Here is a 22,740-nt window from a genome sequence, read left to right on the forward strand (position 1 = left end):
TCTGTTTCTTTTGGTGGAAAATATTTTTAATTTTTCCTCATTTTGTAATTGTATGAGTAATAAACGAACATGTTCTTGCTATGTAAAATGTCTATAAACAACACAGAAGGATTCAGAGCTAATACTCCTCCGGAATCATTCCTCCTCCCACTGCTCTTTCTACCAATACCCACACTGTCTTTGTCTCCTCTCTGTGCCCTAGGTCTCTGAAGGTGGACCCAGTGAACTAAGCATCCTCATGTTCATACGCTTATGTGGTCCAGTCTCCTTTAGCAAGTTTCCCTTATCCTCCTCAACCACTTTTTTTCTTTGTCCCCTACAAGCCATACTGAAATCATCTGAGATTTTAGCTTCCCGTCAGTATAAAAAAAAAATTTAGAGTTATGCATCAATAATTGCTTAGGTATAAAGTGTACCTAAATTTTGTTGATTCTTTTCTTATCATTGTTTCTTGCAGCCTACATCCTTCTCTTTTTTGTAGTCCTTGTTTTCCTGAAATACTTCTTTCAGAGAACGTCTGTGGGTGGTTAACTTTCTGAGTCTTTGCTTTGCCCTCCTATTTGAATGCTAGTTTGGGTGGATATAAGATTCTTGGCTTAATACTCTTCTTCATCCTTTCTATGTTATTTGTTTTCATATATTTGGTGCTGAAAGAGAACTTTCCCTCTACTTTTTTCTTTTATTTTTCTGGAATTCCCATGAGGCTAATATGGAAACTTCTGCATCTAAATTTCATGACTTTGCACTATGTTTTATGTTTCAGTCTCTTTGGTGGTAGGAGGTTGTTTTCAGTTTTGGGAGGTTTTCTGGGCTCCATTGTCCAGGTTTGCACAGTTCTTCAATTTTGTACATCTCTGGAGCCCATTGATTGAATTTTCTATGTAGTAAAAACCAGGTAGGCACATGATGGAAAAATCAAACTCTCATTCCCTGTCGTTACCAAAATTTATACAAAAATGCCTTCAGTTCAGTCACTCAGTCATGTCTGAATCTTTGCGACCCCATGAACCACAGCATGCCAGGCCTCCCTGTCCATTACCAACTCCTGGAGTTTATTCAAACTCATGTCCATTGAGTCCATGATGCCATCCAACCATCTCATCCTCTGTCGCCCCTCCTCCCACCCTCAATCTTTCCCAGCATCAGGGTCTTTTCCAATGAATCAGCTCTTTGCATCAGGTGGCCAAAGTATTGGAACTTCAGCTTCAACATCAGTCCTTCTGGTGAACACCCAGGACTGATCTCCTTTAGGATGGACTGGTGGGATCTCCTTGCAGTCCAAGGGACTCTCAAGAATCTTCTCCAAAACCACAGTTGAAAAGCATCAATTCTTCTGTGCTCAGCTTTATTTATAGTCCAACTCTCACATCCATACATGACTACTGGAAAAACCATAGCCCTGACTAGATGGACCTTTGTTGACAATGTAATGTCTCTGCTTTTTAATATGCTGTCTAGGTTGGTCATAACTTTCCTTCCAAGGAGTAAGCGTCTTTTAATTTCATGGCTGCAATCACCATCGGCAGTGATTTTGGAGCCCAAAAATGCCTTGGAATACACCAAATAAAAGTATGAGATTTATATAATAAAGACTGCAAAGTCTTATTAAAGGCAATAAATAATATCTGAATTTGAGACAACTCTCATGTTTGTGGATAAAAAACTTAATAATAAATGTAAATTCTTTTCAAGGTAGCATATGAAATTTCAATGGAATTCAAATGGTTTTTTAGGTGTGGGAGAACGTCACTAAATAATCTTAAAGTTCTTAAGGAAAAATATGCACAAGAGACTCATAAATTGACCAATGACATATAAGAGAGTTCAGATAAAGGTCCATACAGAAATAGGAATTTAACATACCACAAAGTTGGCACATTAATCCAGCAAGACATGAATGAATAAATCAGTGATATTCATATAAATTCTTACTTAAGTACTTGTATAAGCCTTACAAATAGCTGAGAAGAGAAGAGAAAGGCTAAGAAGAAAGGGAAAGATATACCCAACTGAATGCAGAGTTGCAGAGAATAGTAAGGAGAGATAAGAACACTTTCTTAGGTGAACAATGCAAAGAAATAGAGGAAAAAAATAGAATGGGAAAGATGAGAGATCTCTTCAAGAAATTTGAGATACCAAGGGAACATTTCATACAAAGTTGGGCACAATAAAGGACAGAAATGGCATGGACCTACCAGAAGCAGAAGATAATAAGAAGTGACAAGAATACACAGAAGAACTGTACACAAAAGCTCTTAATGACCTGAGTAATCATAATGGTGTGGTCACTAACCTAGAGCCAGACATCCTGGAGTGTAAAGTCAAGTGGACCTTAGGAAACTTTACTACAAAAAAGCTAGTGAAGGTGATGGAATTCCTGCTGAGCTATTTCAAATCCTGAAAGATGATGCTGTTAGGATCAAGTGCTACACTCAATATGCCAGCAAATTTGGAAAACTCAGCAATGGCCACAGAACTGGAAAAGGCTAGCTTTCGTTCTAATTCCAAAGAAAGGCAGTGCAGAAGAATATTCAAACTACTGCACAATTTCACTCATTTCACATTCTAGCAAGGTCATGCCCAAAATCCTTCAAGCTAGGCTTTAACAGTACATGAACCACGAACTTCCAGATGTACAAGCTGGATTTAGAAGAGGTAGAGGAGCTAGAGATCAAATTGTCAACATCTGTTGGGTCATAGAGAAAGCAAAGGAATTCTGAAAACCTCTACTTCTGCTTCACTGACTATGCTAAAGCCTTTGACTGTGTGAAGTGAGTGAAAGTCGCTCAGTCATGTCCGACTGTTTGCGACCCCATGGACGCATGGAATTCTCCAGGCCAGACGACTGGAGTAGTTAGCCTTTCACTTCTCCAGGGGATCTTCCCAACCCAGGGATTCAACCCAGGTCTCCCGCATTGCAGGCAGATTCTTTACCGGCTGAGCCACCAGGGAAGCCCAAGAATACTGGAGTGGGTAGCCTGTCCCTTCTCCTGTGGATCTTTCCAACCCAGGAATCGAACTGGGGTCTCCTGCTTTGCAGGCAGATTCTTTACCAATTGAGTTATCCTGTGTGGATCACAGGATAACAAACTGTGGAAAATTCTTAAAGAGATGGGAATATTAGCGCACCTTACCTGTCTCATGAGAAACCTGTATGCAGGTCAAGAAGCAGAGCTAGAACTGGACATGAATCAACTGGCTGGTTCAAAATTGGGAAAGGTGTACATCAAGGCTGTATATTGTCACCCTGCTTATTTAACTTATATGTAGGGTGAAAAGTGAAAGTTAGTCCCTCAGTTGTGTCCCAGTCTTTGCAACCCTATGGATTATAGCCTGCCAGGCTCCTCTGTCCATGAAATTCTCCAGGCAAGAATAGCAGAGTGTGTAGCCATTCTCTTCTCTGGGGGATCTTTCCCACCCAAGGATTGAACCTGGGTCTCCTGCATTGCAGGTGGATTCTTTACCATATGAGTCACCAAGGAAGCCCCAGAGTCATTATGTGAAATGCTGGACTGGATGGCTCACAAGCTGAAATCAAGATTGCTGGGAGAAATATCAACAACCTCAGATATGCAGATGATGCCACTCTAATGGCAAAAAGCAAAGAAGAAATAAAGAGCCTCTTGATAGGTGAAAGAGGAGAGTGAAAAAGCTGGCTTGAAACTCAACTTTCAAAAAACTAAGATCATGGTATCTAGTCCCATCACTTCATGGCAAACAGATAGGGAGGGAAAAAGTGGAAACAGTGGAAGATTTTATTCTCTTTGGCTCCAAAATCACTGTGGATGGTGACTGTGGAGATGAAATTAAAAGATGCTTTCTCCTTGGAAGAAAAGCTATGACAAACCTAGACAGCATATTCAAAAGCAGAGAAATCACTTTTCTGATCAAGGTCTGTATAGTCAAAGCTACTGTTTTTCTGGTAATCATTTATTATGGATGTGAGAGTTGAACCATAAAGCAGGCTGATGCTGAAGAATTGATGCTTTCAAACTGTGGTGCTGGAGAAGACTCTTGAGAGCCCCTTGGACAGCAAGGAGATCAAATCAGTCAATCCCAAAGGAAATCAACCGTGGATATTCATTGGGAGGACTGCTGCTGAAGCTGAAGCTCCAAAACTTTGGCTACCTGATGCAAAGAGCTGACTCATTGGAAAAGACCTGATGCTGGGAAAGATTGAGGGCAGGAGGAGAAGGGGAACACAGAGGATGAGATGATTGGATGCCATCACTGACTCAGTGGACATGTGTTTGAGGAAACTCTCAGAGATAGTGAAAGACAGGGTAGCCTGGCATGCTGTATTCCATGGGATTGCAAAGATTTGGACATGACTTAGCAACTGAACAACAACAACTCATATAAGTAGTAGTCCATTTGGAGGCTAGCATTATAATTCATGCCATAGCCTATATAGACAAATAAATCCCAAATAGATTAAAAAGCTAAATGAAAACCATTAAATAAAGTGAAAGCATAGATAGGTAAATAATAAATAAATATTCTTAATATAAAATTTGGAAAATTATTATGAAAACCTGTGGACACAAGAGCTTCTCATGCAAGATAAGGCATTCCAAAGCCACACCAGAAAGGATAGACATGTAATCACAGTAATTATTACTAGATTACTATGGTAACAAGTTCTTTTAGGTAAAATGTAGAAACTGACCATCAAAAGATTAACATCACATTAATCTAGAAAAAAAAGATGAAGAACCTAATAGAAAACTGGACCAAAGATATGAACAGTCAGTTAACAGAAAAAGAAGTGCAAATAGCCAATAAACAATGAGAAAACTACACAATCTGATTAGATGACAGGGAGATTCAAATGAAAACAACAACAGAAAAGAAATACTTTTGCCCACGAGAGGCAAAGTTTCAAAAGATTGATGTTGTCCACTGTTATGTATGGATGTGAGAGTTGGACTGTGAAGAAAGCTGAGCGCCGAAGAATTTATGCTTTTGAACTGTGGGGTTGAAGAAGACTCTTGAGAGTCCCTTGGATTGCAAGGAGATCCAACCAGTCCATCCTAAAGGAGATCGGCCCTGGGATTTCTTTGGAAGGAATGATGCTAAAGCTGAAACTCCAGTACTTTGGCCACCTCATGTGAAGAGTTGACTCATTGGAAAAGACTCTGATGCTGGGAGGGATTGGGGGCAGGAGGAGAAGGGGACGACAGAGGATGAGATGGCTGGATGGCCTCACTGACTCGATGGACGTGAGTCTGAGTGAACTCCGGGAGTTGGTGATGGACAGGGAGGCCTGGCGTGCTGCGATTCATGGGGTCACAAAGAGTCGGACATGACTGACTGACTGAACTGAGCTGAACTGTTACAAAGGGTAGAGAAGTAAACTTGCTTAGACATTGGTGGGGACAGGACAAATTGCTACAGACCTTCGGGAGGGCAATTCAACTTGGCAGTGTTGGTGGTGATGTTTACGTAGTGCTGCGAATGTGGCAGTATTTGTCATCTTATATAATTCCCTGAAGTCGGACATGGTCTTCATATAACTGTACAGCAGTGGAGGTACTGGCATACCTGTGAAGGTTGTGGTGGTGGTAATAACAACTCTGAGAAGTTAGTCTACATGTTACTCTGCACATTCGTCAAGGAATTCACACAGCTTTGCATTAGTGTTGGTGGTGGTATTCACCAGAATCTGTGATGTTGGTTGTGGTCATATTCATATAACTCTGCAGAGTTGGTGGCTGTGGTATTCATGTGACTCTGCAAGGATCTAAGTGGTAGTGTTCATCTACCTCTGCAGTGGTGAGCATGTTATAGGTTATTCTCTGGAGTGGGTGCAGACGGTCTTCATATAATTCTGCTGTGTTGGACATGATATTCACATATCTGCAGTGTTGCTGATAGCAATGAAACGATGTTGGATGTTGTTTATGGTGTTTACACAACCTGTGGTGTTGGTTGTGGTAATCACATAACTCAGTGGTTGTGTTAGTGATAGTCTTCTCATAACCTCACCATTGGCTGTCTATTCCCATAGCTCCCACGGCTCCCATAGCTGTGATGTTGGTCATGGTATCCACACAGCCCAATCATGGTGGTGGTATTTGCATACACATAATGTGCCACTGTGATAGGTGCATTCATATGACTTTATGATGTGGCTGATGTTATTTCCATGGCCTTTTGAGGTTGGCCAGGTGTTTGCATTTCACATATCATCATTGTCGGGGCAGAGGTGGTGGATGATCGGGCCACCCAGGATGGCTGTTTTCTTGCTCTCTGTACATCCCCTGCTTGACCAGTGCCAGCTATACCTACACCCTACTCACATGACTGACCTTCCCACATCCTTGCCCCCGGCCCCAGCCAGTGATCATTCTAAGCTTTGGTTTAGAGTATCTCCACCATGATACCTTATCAAATGGGCCATTATGGACATGCTCACTTGCTGGTTTTCCCTGGTAACTGATAGCCAACCTGATGTCAGTTCCCCCTATAACTGGTAACCTCCCTTTCCCCCTAGGAGCGAAGACTACTGCCCTGTTCTGCCCGCTGTCTGCTGCACATGGTGGGTTGTTGCTCCGGGACCTTGCTTCAGACATGTGAGATTCCCCCCATCCATTAAGCCACCGATGTCTCTGATGCTGACACCAGCTCTTTCTTGGGTCTTGAAGCGGTGCAAGTGCAGGGCTTGCAGGCCTGTAGGGTTCAGCCCAACAGGTGATATTCAAATAACTGTGTGGCAGAGGTCTTGTATTCACATGACCCCGCATCACTGGGGAAGGTTGTGTTCACAGACACTGCAATTCATCACAGTATTCATAATCCTACAATGTTATTTTGTCATGGCATAATTGTGTGGCATTGATATTGTTATTCACAGATCTTGTGAGGTCGGTGATGGTGTAATTCAGATAACATCAGGACTTGGGCATGGAATTCACACAGCTCTACAATGATGGTCGTGTTGGCATTAACACGGCACTGTGGGGTAGTGATATTCCCATAACTGAGAGAGCATTCACAGAATTCACATTTTGCTATGGTGGTGTGGGTGGTATCATATAATTCTACAGTGTTATAAAATGGTCTTCAATAGCTCTGTGATGACGGGCATAATAACTGGCTGACCTGCAGTGATTATGTCATATTCACATATCTGCAGTGGTGGGCATGGAGGTTTCCATAACTGCAATGGTGGTAGGAATGGTCGTCACACATTTCAGAGTTATTGACACAACTTTGCCACTTTGGTTGAAGTAATTACTTCACTTTGTAATGCTGCTGGTGATGGTGTTCACATACCTCTGGGATGTGGTTGTGATGTTCACATAACTGTGACAGTGGTGGTCTTGACAATCCTGTAACTCAGCAGAGGGGGTCGTGGGCTGCACATATCTTAGTGACAGTGGTCATCATCTAACCCTGCAGTGGCGATGATGGCATCCACACGTCTGTAATAGAGACAGTGGTAGTCACGTGATCATGCACTGTGACTTGCGACCTCGTTGTAGTATACATAACTCTGCAATGTTGGTCATGGTACTCATGTACGTTTGTGATGATGGATGTGGTATTCGCGTAAGTCTTCGGCTTTGGTGGTGGTGGTGGTAGTTATATAACCCTGTGATGCTGGTCTCGGCATTCACATGATTCTGTGATATGGTCCCTTTAATCATATGACTCTGCAAGGTTGGTGGTCATCTTATTCATATGTCTCTGTGACCGTTCATGGTACCCACTTAACTGATGGAGGTGGTGGTATTTAAATAACTCTGTGACTGTGCAGTGGTTGGAGTAATAGTCACATTTCAGAGAAGTTTAAAGTTTTGCTTGAGGTTATGTAAGATGATACGACAGAGCCAGGCTCAAATTCAGGTTTTCTGTATAATTTAAATGCAGTCTTTTCTGTACTACACCATGAGGTCCCTTCCTGCTATGTCTAAATTTAAAGTCATTAGTATAAAACATCTGTACCTTCAAACTCCCCCAAGGGCTTTGGAACACGAATATTCTATCTCTTCCATTCTAGTTGTTTGTCTGTAGCTTTAACTGTGGCTATATATTCACACATACACATACATTCTCATGTATAAAACTGATAAACAAATGTAGCTACAAATTTAGATGTTAAGTTGAAATTCTGGAAATTTATGTTAAATAATTCAGAAGAGGTCTTTCTGGTAAACCAAAATAAAACACCTTTGGGGATAATCTATAGTTTATTCAAAGCCCAAAATGTATTTACTAAATAGTGAAGTGTAAAGTTGGCCAAAATGTTGGTATTATAGTGTTTTTGTTCTTTCTTTAAATATTATAAACTTCTGGAAATTTAGTAAAGGACTAGAAATGGGATGCTGGGATGTTGGGTGGTGGTTACATGACAGGTGCATGTTTAAATGATCATTGAGTTGTACATTTATGATTTCTGCATTTTATGACATACAAGTTCTACCTCAACAAAAGCTTTTGAAGGTGTATTGCTAAAGAAAGTGAACATCCTAATGGGTTTCGTGAAAGTTAAGTATAGTGCCAAATGTAAGCACTCAGGATATTTTCTGATGGGTGTGAGTTATTACTTCTATAGAAACAGAACGAAGTGTCACCATGAATAAAAAGTTATAATGTGGTTGAAAAACTGTGTATGGCTCCCCCAAATGACTTTGCTTTGGTTAGGAATCGTCTCTTCATCTTAGCTCTCTGACTCATGACTTACATTTTCTCTCCTTGCAGTATCTGGGGTGCATTGAAGTTCTTCGCTCAATGAGGTCACTTGACTTCAGTACAAGGACGCAAATTACCAGGTAAGCCCTCTTGAAAATGGACTCCTGTGATTTTACTTGAGAAAGGAATGATTTCTGAAGTAAACCACTAGAAATTTCCAGAGGGAAAGTCTGCCCCTTGAGTGCTGGTGACCAGGGACAGGGAGTTAGGACTCACTGTCTCAAGTCTCCCGAGTGTTCTATGTTTGTGACATGTATGTCTTGACACAAGCCTCCTGAAGAACACTCCTCACTTCCAAACTCTTTTTATAATTAAGTTGCAGACAAATGGAGTGTTTATGTTTGTTTCTTTAATAAAAGAAACTCTAAGACCAGACGGATATTTTAAATCTCTGTTATTTCTTTTTTTTTTTTTTTAAATCAAGATGTCAAGAGAGAATTTCCAATGGTATACACAGAAATTAAAATGCACAGAGTTGGAAGTAGAAATCTTTTTTTTTTTTTTTTTTTTTTTTTTTTTTTTAATTTTATTTTATTTTTAAACTTTACATAACTGTATTAGATTTGCCAAATATCAAAATGAATCCGCCACAGGTTAATGGGAGTAATAATTTAGAAAGCAGACTGATTCTTTTAAGGCTTCAGTGATTTTGAGCAGGTTTATATGTTTTAAACCAGATTTTAAACTTGAGGGCCAATTCTGTTTTTAAGCATGTTTTTATAAAATTCATAGCCTAGTAGAGCTTGTATCTTTAGAAAAATGCCAATTTCAAGTCATCTTGAAGAAGAGAACCAGAAAGCTAAGACTAGGTCTGTGAAATAGCTACATTTCAGAAGGCGATGAGCTTATATTGCTTTGGCAGTAGTGGTATTGTTTAATTTAAACAGTGACCTCAGAAAATGCCTCAAGTTTTATTTCGTTCAAATTTGTCTATTGGATATCTTTCATTAGCAAGCCAAAAACTAAAGATTGAGCTTTAGAAAGCAATTATTTATGGTAATTAGCTGATCAGTAATTTACATACCTCAGTTCTACGTTTTAAGCATCACAATGAAACCTCTTGCTCATTGAAGAAATTCATGTTCAAAAGAGTTGATGTCTTCCTTCTCTCTCAAGCAACTCAAGACACACTTACGGTGAACACAGTAGTAATCTATGCCCAGGGGAGAATCCATCTCCACATATTTGTAGAAAATGGTTTATGGATATTGCCACGGCAAAAGAATGGCATTTTGAAGGGAGAGCAGTTAGAATAAAAGTCTGAGTGTTTAGTCAATCACTCATTCATCCCAGCTGTGAGAAGGCAGTGCTGTGTAGGGGGTGTGGGCAGAATGCTTAACCATGGACCTAGGGACACTGGAACCCCTGACCCTGGTCACCTGCTCATGGGGGGTGGCAGTTGTTGTGTTTTTTTAACTTAAAAAACCTGAAGTATATTTGATTTACAATGTTGTGTATGGTGCCGTTGTTTTTTAAAGAGAATTGTCAACCATTTCTATTGAATTTTCTTTACAGGTCCTAGAACTTCCGAGATAATTTTATGTCATTTTAATTCTTCTGATATATTTTTTGAGTCTTTACCATGGCTGCTGTCCTGCTTTGCCAGAACCCCTGTTTTGGGGGAGAAAGACACATGTGTAAATGGCCAAGTCCTGCTTTTCAGGAATGGAGGTGGGCGGGATGGCCAGTAGCAATCCCAGTGTGTCTTTGGATCAAGGTCTGGGCATTCTTTGGGTGCCAAATGGCCAGATAAAATCGTAGTAGTGGTAGAAAAAAGCTGTGGAGCAGACATCCAATCCCACTCTATTTAGATTCTAGCAGCGGTGCAGCAATGTAATGGGCCAAGTGAAGTGCCATTCCTTGACTCAGGAAACTTGGTGTTGTACTTTGGTTGTATCAGCATTGCCTTGGGTTTATTAGACTTAAAAAAATATCAATATATTTATTTCAATTGAAATATAGTTGATTTATGATATCATGTTAATTTCTGTTGAACTGCAAAGTGATTCAGTTATACATACATATATATATGTATACATTGTTCTCGATTTATTAGACTTTTTGAAAACTATGTTTGCTTTTCTCTGTGATGCTTTTTGTCTTTTGCCTCATTTTTATCATGTGACCTGTTTCTTATTTTGTTACGAGCCAGACAGCACTTGTAGGAAATGGTTTGACAAATCAACATCAGAAAGCAGCCTTCACACCCGGGACAAGAATGCTCAATGGTGTCCTGTGGATGTGGCATGATTTCAAGTCTGTGTGGCAGCTGAGTGTTAAACATACCTGTGATTAAACTCTCCCATCCTGATGTGCTTTATATGCTAAAGGCATTCTTGAAAGGTTGTAGGGAAACCTAATGCTGTAGTTAAGTTCTATTGTTGATGTTGTCCCTAAGTCGTGTCCAACTCTTGCAACCTTATGGATTGTAGCCCGCCAGGCTCCTCTGTCCATGGGGATCTCCAGGCAAGAAGGGTGTAGTGCATTGGCATTTCCTTCTCCAGGGGATCTTCCTGACCCAGGGATTGAACCTGTGTCTCCTGTATTGGCAGGCAGATTCTTTACCATTGAGCCACCTAGGAAGCCCAGCTATATAGTACTATACTGTAAAAGATTTAAAATACTTTTCACGCAAATAATATATAAAAAAGCAAACAAAAAATAAATAAAACATTTTTAACCTTACAGGACAGTACCTTGAAAAGTACAGTAGCACCTGCTACATCACTGCTGCGTAATGCTTGCTTCCAGGCGTCCTGAACTTGGAATAAGGATACTGTATCTCTATACTCTAGACAATACTGTAGTAAAGTACCCAAAAGCACAACCCCTGGAAGAGGGTGCACCCATGTGACAGTGTATGCCACACGTGTGAACTAATTTATGTGATTTGGACATGTGAACCATGTTCACATCTTAGCAAGTTTGCAACTTGAAGGTTTGGGCTTCCCTGATGGCTCAGCAGTAGAGAATCCGCCTGCAGTGCAGGAGATGCAGAAGACCTGAGTTTGATTCCTGGGTTGGGAAGATCCCCTGGAGAAGGGCATGGCAACCCACTCCAGTATTCTTGCTTGGAGAATCCCATGGACAGAGGAGCCTGGCAGGCTACAGTCCATGGGGTCACAAAGAGTTGGATATGACTGAAGCGACTGAGCATGCACGCACACACACACACAACTTGAAGGCTCATATGTGGGGACTTACTGTATTTATGAAAGTCTGCTCAGGGGACAGAGACGCTTGACAGATGAAGAAAAAACTTTTTCATAAGAACTAGTTGGTGGTGGACAGGGAAGCCTGTTGTGCTGCAGTCCATGGGGTCACAAAGAGTCGGACACAACTGAGCGACTGAATTGAACTGAGCTGAGAACTAGCTTCCCAATGTTCCCCTGGTCCCTGCACCTGCATGGCCTTGAAGAGGGTGACTCCCTTGAGTTCTGACCCCACAACGTGACCCCTGTCAGCACGCCTCCCCACACCCTTATAACTCAGCACTATTAAGGCCATACAGGAACCCCACGGCAGAAGCTGGGCCACTCAAGAGCTTGAGGAAACTGCCCTCTGTTGTTTCCCCCATCACCAGCGCCACCTCATGGTCTGTGAAACCTGAAACCCACGTGGGGAACCACTTTTCTCCCTGCATGGATTTCCCTGTGCTGTGCAGCCCCAGAGGACCGTGGGGAGGGTCTCGGCTTGGTGTCACCCTGGGGAAGGTGGGGGCTTGAAGCAGGGAGGACCCAGCTCCCCAGCTGGAAGTCAAATCAGAGACCTACGCTTTCATTTGCGTTAAGCCACTGGGTCTTCACATGAGGAGACTGTGGCAGAATGCTGATGGCCACTGCTGTGGCTTCCGGCCACTCTGCCCATGGGGACCACACCCTGTGCCTCGGGGGATGGCTTGGACTGAGTTACTGTACTTCCTGTCAGAGCGTGATGTGCCTCATTAGATGGGGTGGACTGGGATAGGGTGGCGAGTGTGCTTTTGGTCTGACTCGGCGAACAGCCTGTCAGGCCACCCTGCAGGGTGACAGGAAGCGCCCATGTGCCATGGTCACAGGAAAAGCAAGGCCTTACTTTCTTTCCCCTTCCCATCTGCTAGTTTGATTTGCCGTGTTAAATTTGATTTATTATTGGAAATCACCTTAAGCTGTTTTTATGGCATGGAAGGCTATAAATATATATGCGGTTAGACCCAGAGCACTCAGCGAGCTGGTCCTTCTCCAACAGTAACTGAGATGGTCTGACGTGTATTTTTGGTTCTAAACGACCCCAGCTGACCTCCTGCAGTGCTTGGATTCATCCAGTAACCATCAAGTTTGCTTTCCACTCAGCCTCGCATAGACACACGAGCTCAGTGTGCATGGCTTTGCTACACTTCCTGTAAATGAAGGTGAGGGTGAATTCCTGTAAATATACAAAATGTTGAGCAGAGACCAACACAAACTTGCTTTTTTCAAACTGTAGAGAGAAAACAGTTGAATCTAGTTTAGGTTTTTCATTTCCCTTATTTTATTAACCATGCTCTAACCAACTGAGCTAACCAGCCACTTTATTTTAATGTCATAGTTTCAATGGGCCCTGAAGATGCAGGTTTAGCCCAGACCTTGACCAGCACGGCCCATGGACGAGGTTGCTCCCTAGCACTCCACTTAGCATCCACATGCTGGAGGGTTCTGCTTCAGAGTCCAGGTGTTTTGAAAATTCCCCAGGAACATGTATGAAATATTTTTGGTTTGAAACCAAACTCAAAGTTTGTGTAAGGACAACATCCTTCTTTGAGGAAGGCATTTCCTTTTGTTCTTTTAAAAAATACATTTCATTTATTTGGCTGCACCAGGTTATAGTTGCGGTACACCCACCACCAGCTCTTCGTCGTGGCATGTGGGATCTAGTTCCCTGACCAGGGATTGAACCCAGGGATCGAATCCCCCTGCATTGGGAACACCGAGTCTTAGCTACTGGACCACTAAGGAAGTCCCTCCTTTTGTTCTGATTCAACCTATCGATGGGGGTCTCTGAAGACTTGTATCACGGATGCTAGCATGAGTTGAAGTTCAGAGTCACCTGGCCACAACTTTCTCACATTACTACAGCCTGAGGGGGCAGAGTGTAATGGACACAGAATCAGCCATGAGCTGGTGAGTCAGACTGAATGTTGTGATGCTGGGATCTTTTATGTCCAACGTTTCCCTCAGGGAGTTTGGTTAGATGGTAGATGTGTGACTGTGTGGGACGGGTCTGACAGTGCTGGGCACTGTGATGGCTACAGGGCCATGATTTTGAACAAAATAACCAGCACGCCCTGGCGGCCAGAAGGAGAAGGGAACCCGCAGACAAGGTGTTAAAGATCGATCGCGGATGCTCCTGATACAGCCTGATACAGCGAGAACGGCGGCCTGGCTTGCGGGGGTTTCTTGCCAGTTAGGAGCGTGGAGGGGTCCATCCTCAGCCTGAAAGACGGCTAGCTGGATGGCCTAAGTCCAGTTTCTTCTCTCCATCCACCCTCTCTTCCCCGAGTCGACCTGGCAGCCTTGGTAAGGCTCGCTTGTCCAGTCACTCCTGGCTTCCAACATTCTCTCAGTGCTCTCAAAAACAGAAAAAGGCCAAGGTAAAACCTTTCACCACACAGTCCTTCAGCTCCATCGACTCCCCCAGCATCCTCATCTGTGTGCATCCATCCCAGCTGTGCTGTCTCTCCTCATGCGCATGAAGGCCTCCCGCCACCGCGTGCCCTCGTTGGACTTCCCGCGAGAGAGGGACCGACCAGGCTGCGGGGCTAGGCACCCGGGCCTCCTCCACCCCTGCGATGTCCACCACAGCCCTTTGCCATCTCACATCAAACTTCTGTGACACGTGGCCATTTCATCACCAGCTCATGGGGGAGTGGATCAGTGCCCGGGCTGAGGTTTGGGGTAAGGCCACATTTACTAATGAGCTATTTGTGTTGTTTGTAGAAGATTTCCCATCCTCAGGGTGGAGTTCAGCCTATGAGGAGCTGTGGGGAGAGGAGATGGACGCAGAGGAAGAAGGGCAGGTAAGGCGTTGTGCAGCTCTGCCTCTGGGAGAACTGTACACGGTCTGGGGATGACCTGGGGTCTGATCACATATCCTGACCAGGAGGAAGCTGGAAACACCCAGGCAGGGAGGGGCTCTGAACATCTTCTGTTCAGCTTTGAGGTGAAGCTTCCTCTTGGACCATGGCATGGATCCCACATGCTGCACGAAATGGGCAGGACTTTGATTCTGTAGCTTTCTCACCTTGCAGATCCAGAGGATGAATTTGGAAGGGCCCTGGCTTCCCTGGTAGCTCAGCTGGTCAAGAATCCACCTGCAATGCAGGAGACCCCGGTTCAATTCCTGGGTAGGGAGGATCCCCTGGAGAAGGGATAGGCTACCCACTCCAGTTTTTTGGGGCTTCCCTGGTGGCTCAGATGGTAAAGAATCTGCCTGCAATGTGGGAGACCTGGGTTCAATCACTGGGTTGGGAAGTCCCTGGAAGAGGGAATGGGCTACCCACTCCAGTATTCTGGCCTGGAGAATTCCGTGGACAGAGGAGCCTGGCAGGCTACAGGCCATGAGGTCCTAAAGAGTGGGACACGACTGAGTGACTTTCACTCTTATTTATCTGCAAACCCATTGTATCAAAGGTGTTAAGATGTGCGCTTGATACTTGGCAGGTGACATGAAAAACGAGACTGACTTTTGCTCAGGTGCCTTCAGGCTTCTGGATGTTACCTCGCCAATTAGACTCCTCCCCAATCATATTGGAGAATTCCTTTTCCGCTACAAAAGAAACACGGCTAATGTCGATTTAAGTTCAACACGCCAGGAAAAGGAAGAAATCTGTAAAAATCTTTCCCGAGGCTGGTTGACTCTCAGAATTAGAAAGGGGAGCAGTGGGTGTGAACAGCCTGCCTGCCCATCCCTGTGTACATCCTGCCGGCACAGGATGGCTAACTTATGATTTCAGCCTTACGGCTCGCTCTAAATTTATTTGTTCTGAACACGTTTCTCAGGCTGAGCCTTTCGAAGACTTCCACCCCCAGAAGGGCGAGGCCTGGCAGGGAGGGAGTTAGTGTTTTCTCAGTTTAGAATTCTTTTTGAAAACACCAGCTTGCCTGCGTGCAAACGCATCCGGGCTTTGGATGTAGCGGGCTGAGTCCTTCCGCTTTCCTTCTACGTTGTTACTCAGGGCTTACCACCAACCGAAGTAGTTTTGTGCTTTGCGACTCATTCGTCATTATTTGCGTGCGAGAATGTGATAGATGGGGGTGTGTGCATCACAGGTGCCCAAAAAGCCACGACTAGGGAAAGAGGGCCAGAGTCACGAGGCAGTGGGTCAGGTGACAGCAAGCGTATAAAAAGTACCACAGGAAAACGGAAGAGGCTTGGACGAATCTGGGAGGACTTCCTGGGGAAGGAAGCGTTTAACCCTGGGGTGAATTTCCCTGACCACATGGCAGACCGGAAGAAAGCATGAAACTGAGGCAGCTGCTCCCACTTGGGCCTCTCAAGGTTTCTACCTGTCTGCCTCTGGGCAGTAATGCTAATACCCGCCAGAGGGTGGGGCCTGAGTCGGATGCAGTGAAGGAACACAGGCATACCCTGCACCTGTCTGAGTCCTGGGCCCAAGCCCGGCTGCCTTTAGGACAGAAAGAGAGTTCTGGGGCTGAGGGATATAGGCATCTGCTTTCTGATTGGCTGCAGTTTGGTGTTCCATCTCTTCTTGCTAATATATGTTGATGCATTCACCCACTTTGTGAGGAATAAACGAGAGGTTACATCATCTGGCACAAGCTGTGTACAGGTAAAGTCTCAAGGCCATTCCATTGACCAGACCCACACATGTGCCTTCATCTGTCCCCTAGAGGACCCTGAGACTTAGTGTGAGGAGCCTACTGGGGAGCGTGTTGCAGGGAGCAGAGGGTGGGAATGGGCCACTGGTGCTGGTGAAGACCCTATCAGAGCAATGGAAGCCAGACTCTGGCCCTGGAGGGAGCATAGTCATTTTTATGGGGATGTCCACGGAGCCCAGGGTGGACTAGGGGCTGCAAAATGACAGCTCTAGCTGAAGGCTCACAGCATGACTTGGTCTCCAGGCTTATCTCTCTGTATCCTCTCCAAATCAAATTTTTCTCTTGGGGCTCTCTGAGCAGCCGTCCTAGCCTGATCTTTGGACAGCAGTCTCCTGACCCAAGCAGCAGAACCTTATTTACAGGTGGGGTTCCTAACCTAGCAGGTGAGTAAAGGGATCCATAGGTACCAGCTCATAATTACCTCTCACCAGAGAGGAGCATCCTAGGTTCTCATTACTTCTCAGGGTTGGCTCCTCACCTGTGGAATAGGGATGGAATCCCTACAAATGGCTTGTTTAGAGTCTTAAACCTACAAAGTGCTGGGGCTGCACCTGGTTTGCCAGGTTACACATAGTACGCGTTCAGCAAATCTGGATAGGGTCTTTATCATGGATTTAATTTTGCAGTTCACTCACTCTTTCCAAATTTCTGTATATGATAATATCGACTGTTGATTGACATTATTCTAATTATCAATGTCAACCAGTTCCATTCAGGGCAGGTTTTCTAGCTGAAAAGAAACACTGGTTTGATGCAACAAACTAAAGTTACTGAAAATTGAAATTTTTGGTAATGTAGCATTGATTTTCACTTCAGATCAGATCAGTCACTCAGTTGTGTCTGACTCTTTGTGACCCCATGAATCGCAGCACGCCAGGCCTCCCTGTCCATCACCAACTCCCAGAGTTCACTGAGACTCGCATCCATCCAGTCAGTGATGCCATCCAGCCATCTCATCCTCTTTCGTCCCCTTCTCCTCTTGCCCCCAATCCCTCCTAGCATCAGAGTCTTTTCCAATGAGTCAACTCTTCGCATGAGGTGGCCAAAGTACTGGAGTTTCAGCTTTTAAGCATCATTCCTTCCAAAGAAATCCCAGGTCTATTCCTTCCAAAGAAATCCCAGGGCTGATCTCCTTTACAATGGACTGGTTGGATCTCCTTGCAGTCCAAGGGACTCTCAAGAGTCTTCTCCAACACCACAGTTCAAAAGCATCAATTCTTCCACGCTCAGCCTTCTTCCCAGTCCAACACTCACATCCATACATGACCACAGGAAAAACCATAGCCTTGACTAGACGAACCTTTGTTGGCAAAGTAATGTCTCTGCTTTTGAATATGTTATCTAGGTTGGTCATAACTTTCCTTCCAAGGAGTAAGCGTCTTTTAATTTCGTGGCTGTGGTCACCATCTGCAGTGATTTTGGAGCCCAAAAAAATAAAGTCTGACACTGTTTCCACTGTTTCCCCATCTATTTCCTATGAAGTGATGGGACTGGATGCCATGATCTTCGTTTTCTGAATGTTGAGCTTTAAGCCAACTTTTTCACTCTCCACTTTCACTTTCATCAAGAGGCTTTTTAGTTCCTCTTCACTTTCTGCCATAAGGGTGGTGTCATCTGATTTTCACTTATGCCGATATTATCTGGTATATAATTCTATCTTCTTGCTTTGCTAATTGCAGCTGTTGCTGATAATAATAATGATGATAATAACAATACCAACACTATTATTGAATACTTGCTATATTGCTCTAAACATGTCATTCATTCATTCAACAAATTTTTATTGATCACATGTCGTGTTCAGTCACTATTTAGATATTAGGAGCAGGACACTAAATAAAAACTAAACTTCTATTGCAGGGAGAGAGAATAAGCACATAGACATATCAAAATAAGGATGAACTTATTAGTTTTCTTAGTTGAAAATAGTCAAATGTCAGCTGTTTCATGTTGTTTGGCATAATAATTTCAGATAGTGATGAGAGCATGTGGTGTCTTCTCTCAGAATCCCTGAGAGGTGGACTGTGTACATTTTGGAGATGAGGAAACCGAGGATCAGAATGTTTACAAAAACTGTCAAAGATTACAGTGCCAGGAAGTGGCAAAGTTGAGACTGGAACCAGAGCAAGTCTGAATCTAGAGTCAGGAGTCACCCACTGCTACTTGAACAAGAGGGTTGCATCCTTAGGGAAGCCACAAATGCTGGCAAACTCCAGACACACACTGGGCAGGGGGGCACCATTGGCAGATGGAAATTCCTTGTTAATTAAAAACTCCTTTCCCAAACACAGTGACATGATGGCCTTGAGCAGGCCATGGAGAAAATGAGGCACTTGCAGTCTGGTTGGGATGAATGGGGCAAATACACATAAGGAAAAGGGTCAGCTGTGGGGCAGAGTGGGCTCTTCAAATACTGTGCTGCTTGCCTTCTACTTGCTTTATTCATCCTGGGAATGCTTGTCCTGTGCTTCAGCAACTCTTCATTGAATGTCACTAAATTATAGAAGTAAATATAATACAAGTGTTTTGTTTTTTTTTTAAAAACTTTTCATGTGAATAGTTTGTAGAAAGGATGAGACTCTCGCCACCTTAACTAGCTCAAAGTGAGTAGGGTAGGTTAGAATGGGGAGAGGTGGGGTGGAAAGGGGGTGATTGAGAGGTGATAGGATAGATGAGTTGAGGAAGGGTGGCTAGGGGGCGGTTTTGGAATGGGAAATGCTGAGTAGGGGTGGGGAGAGATAGGGTGGGCTGGGTAAGGTGGAGGGGCCTGGGTGGAAAGGATGAGATGCCATCTTTCTCTCCAAAGGGTTTTAAGAGAGTCGTCTTTTCTCACCTTGACCATTGGGATAAACTAGAATCAAGATTGCTGGGAGAAATATCAATAACCTCAGATATGCAGATGATACCACCCTTATGGCAGAAAGTGAAGAAGAACTAAAGAGCCTTTTGATGAAAGTGAAAGAGGAGAGTGAAAAAGTTGGCTTAAAGCTCAACATTCAGAAAACAAAGATCATGGCATCTGGTCCCATCACTTCATGGCAAATAGATGGAGAAACAGTGGAAACAGTAGCAGACTCTATTTTTTTTGGCTCCAAAATCACTGCAGATGGTGACTGCAGCCATGAAATTAAAAGACGCTTACTCCTTGGAAGAAAAGTTACAACCAACCTAGACAGCATATTAAAAAGAAGAGACATACCTTGTCAACAAAGGGTCGGTCTAGTCAAGGCTATGATTTTTCCAGTAGTCATGTATGGATGTGAGAGTGGGACTATAAGGAAAGCTGAGTGTCGAAGAATTGATGCTTTTGAACTGTGGTGTTGGAGAAGACTCTTGAGAGTCCCTTGGACTGCAAGGAGATCCAACCAGTCCATCCTAAAGGAAATCAGTCCTGAATGTTTGTTGGAAGGACTGATTTTGAAGCTGAAACTCTAATACTTTGGCCACCTGATGCAAAGAACTGACTCATTTGAAAAAACCCTTATGCTGGGCAAGATTGAAGGTGAGAGAAGGGGACGACAGAGAATGAGATGGTTGGATGGTATCACCGACTCAATGGACATGAGTCTGAGTAAACTTCGTGAGTTTGTGATGGAGAGGGAGGCCTGGCGTGTTGCAGCCCGTGGGGTCGCAAAGACTCAGACACGACTGAGCTACTGAACTGAACTGAACTGAACTGAGTCTGATTCTTGTTTTGTTTTTTTTTTACCCCTCAACTGGAAAATATGACATTATTCTACTTCCTCATTTCTACTTTCATTTCAGACAGTGGTCAACACATTGTCAGGATGACCTTATCACCGTAATTTTCTGACAAGATGCTTAGGAGATGAGCTTCAAGATAAGTAGCTGTCTCTCCCAGTGAGGGCATCGTGCCCAAGGGCCTGAATACCTCCAACCATGGGACCTGTTCCTGGGAACCTGGGTGGAGAGATCTTTCTACTGACAGTCTGCTGGGTGGGAGTGTCAGTGTCCACTGGACTTGCATGGCATGGGCTTGGACAGCCAGTTGGCTGCACACATGAGCCAGGATCTCATGGGATGTGGGGCTAGGAAGGGTGAGTGGCTAGAATAGGTTCAGATGTCACTGAAACACAGAGAAAGGGGTTAGAGACAGTGTCTAAGAGTTTAACGCTGAACTAGTCGAGGACTTGGCAGAGCCTCACCTTCCAAGCCTCGAGTTACTTATTTTTTTTTTTTTGGTTACTTATTTACTTCTTTAGCAACTCGCTCTGTCTCCTAGTGGAACGTTTATTTAGTAAAGACATATCACTCTTTGAAGGGAAGACAGAGAAGACAGGAAAATTGTCAATTACCATAATCTCCTCCCATGGAGAGAATTCTGCTGCAGTTGGCTGGGGCGAGGCCTGGGTGATCCCCAGGGTGGCCTGATAATGTCTCTGGATGACAGCAGTAGGAACGGAAGATCTTTTTCTCTTCTTTACCATATTACACCACCTGGAAGGGACTCTCCACCTAACCCGGGCTCCACTGTACTCTGGATTGCTTGAAGAATCTAGCAAGCTGGAATACAGGGGCCCCACAGATATGTTCTGACCTGGGACAGGGTCCCCAGAGATTTAACAACACATACACGTATCATCTCATTTTCTAGAGTAGTGGTTCTCAAACTCAAACATACATCAAAATTACCTGGAAAGTTTGTTACAACAGATGGTGGGACCTCACCCTCAGAATTTCTGATGCAATAGGTCTGGGGTAGGGGCTGAAAATGTGTATTTCTACCAAGTTTTCAGAGGCGGATGCTGAGGCTGCCAGCTCAGGTACCATGTTTTGAGAAGCAACGTTCCAGAGTTCTATTTTTCACTTCTGAACCATTTGCAACTACCATCTATGAAACCACAGCTTTGAAAATAGGTCTATTTTTTTTTCCAGTATTTCCACTCATCCAAAAATTATAAAAATGGAGAGCATTCTCGAGTTCATGGTTTAGAATGGTTTAAATAGAATCCATAAGATGAATGTGTGGCATTCATTCCATACTCTCCTCAAGGACCATCTGGTAGAGTGTATATTTATAATCCTCATGCCAGAAGCACATTTGTGTAAGAATGTACCCCCCTGATTGCTCCTTTTCTGTCTCTTTCTCTGAGTTCACTTACCCCCAGGTATATCATTCCATAAGGAACTTTTTGCTCTTGCAGAGAGACACTAGTGTTGGAGGTTCTGGAGTCAGATTGTCTGGGCTTCTATTAGGCTGAGTAACTTTCCAGCTTGTGATCTTGTGCAAATAGCTTATGTTCTCTGTGTCTCCATTTCTCTGTCTTTAAAAGGGGAATCATCATGGTGCCTCTTTCATAGGATTGAGAAGAAATTGCATTGATATCTGGAAAGCACTTAACATCTTGTCTTGTACATGGAAGGGCTTAAGGCATGTGAATATCATACTGATATTTTCATTTTTATTATATCCCCTCTTTGTTGGTAATCTCACTGCTTTAAATAACACTTCTAGGTATATAAGCCACAAATCTGTATCTGTACCTCTGGAGCTTCTCTTAGGTACAGCCCTGTATTTTTAGCAACTGATGGACCTGTGCCTTCTTGCTCAGTAAGTTGCCAAGTCCTAAGCAACCTATCTCTGACTCTCTGTTCTGTTTATGTCTCTCCATTCTCATCTCTATTACCATAGTTGGATCCAGCTCACAACTCCCTGAATGTTTGTCGCAACTACAACCCACGCATTCTCTCAAAGTAGGAACCAGGGAGTCAGTCTAATATCATCTCTCTTCCCTGTACAGTTACCAATGCTGTGGTACCAATGCTTATCCTTTGGAAGCCTCCCTAGTAATTTCTCTCCTTTTTTCTAGTCTCTCTCTCCTTCAGTTTTATTTGTATTTGCTAATCTATTAATGTGCCTAAAACATATTACTTCTTGTTAAGTTTCATTGTCTTACCCACTACCTGCAGAATACAATGAAAAAAAAATTTAACTTAATATTCAAGGTTCTATTTGAGCTGCCCCAGCATACCTTTCCAAATATATTTCTTATACTCCCCATTATGCTTCCTTTGCACAACCACACCAACCTACACACTGTTCCATTCTCCTGGTCCACTATGACACCTTGAAGTGAAATATTCAGCTATAAGAAGTATTCACTTTTAGCCTGAGCTATAAGACCACTTTGTCTGAATTGCTTTGTAGGCTTTTACCTTATGCACA

At 43.6% G+C, this 22,740-nt stretch overlaps 1 protein-coding gene across 2 annotated transcripts in view; it reads left to right on the forward strand.

Moving 5' to 3' along the window:
* The window catches only part of SHC3 (SHC adaptor protein 3), a 192,285-nt gene that overhangs the window by 46,341 nt on the left and 123,204 nt on the right, over positions 1-22,740 (forward strand). For both annotated transcript variants that reach the window (XM_006064072.4, XM_025282118.3), the window contains exon 2: positions 8,707-8,777. In XM_006064072.4, coding sequence (XP_006064134.3) covers positions 8,707-8,777 — 71 coding nt within the window. The remainder of the gene's footprint in view (positions 1-8,706; positions 8,778-22,740) is intronic.

Source organism: Bubalus bubalis, chromosome 3 (assembly GCF_019923935.1).
Source record: "Bubalus bubalis isolate 160015118507 breed Murrah chromosome 3, NDDB_SH_1, whole genome shotgun sequence".
Taxonomy (NCBI): domain Eukaryota; kingdom Metazoa; phylum Chordata; class Mammalia; order Artiodactyla; family Bovidae; genus Bubalus; species Bubalus bubalis.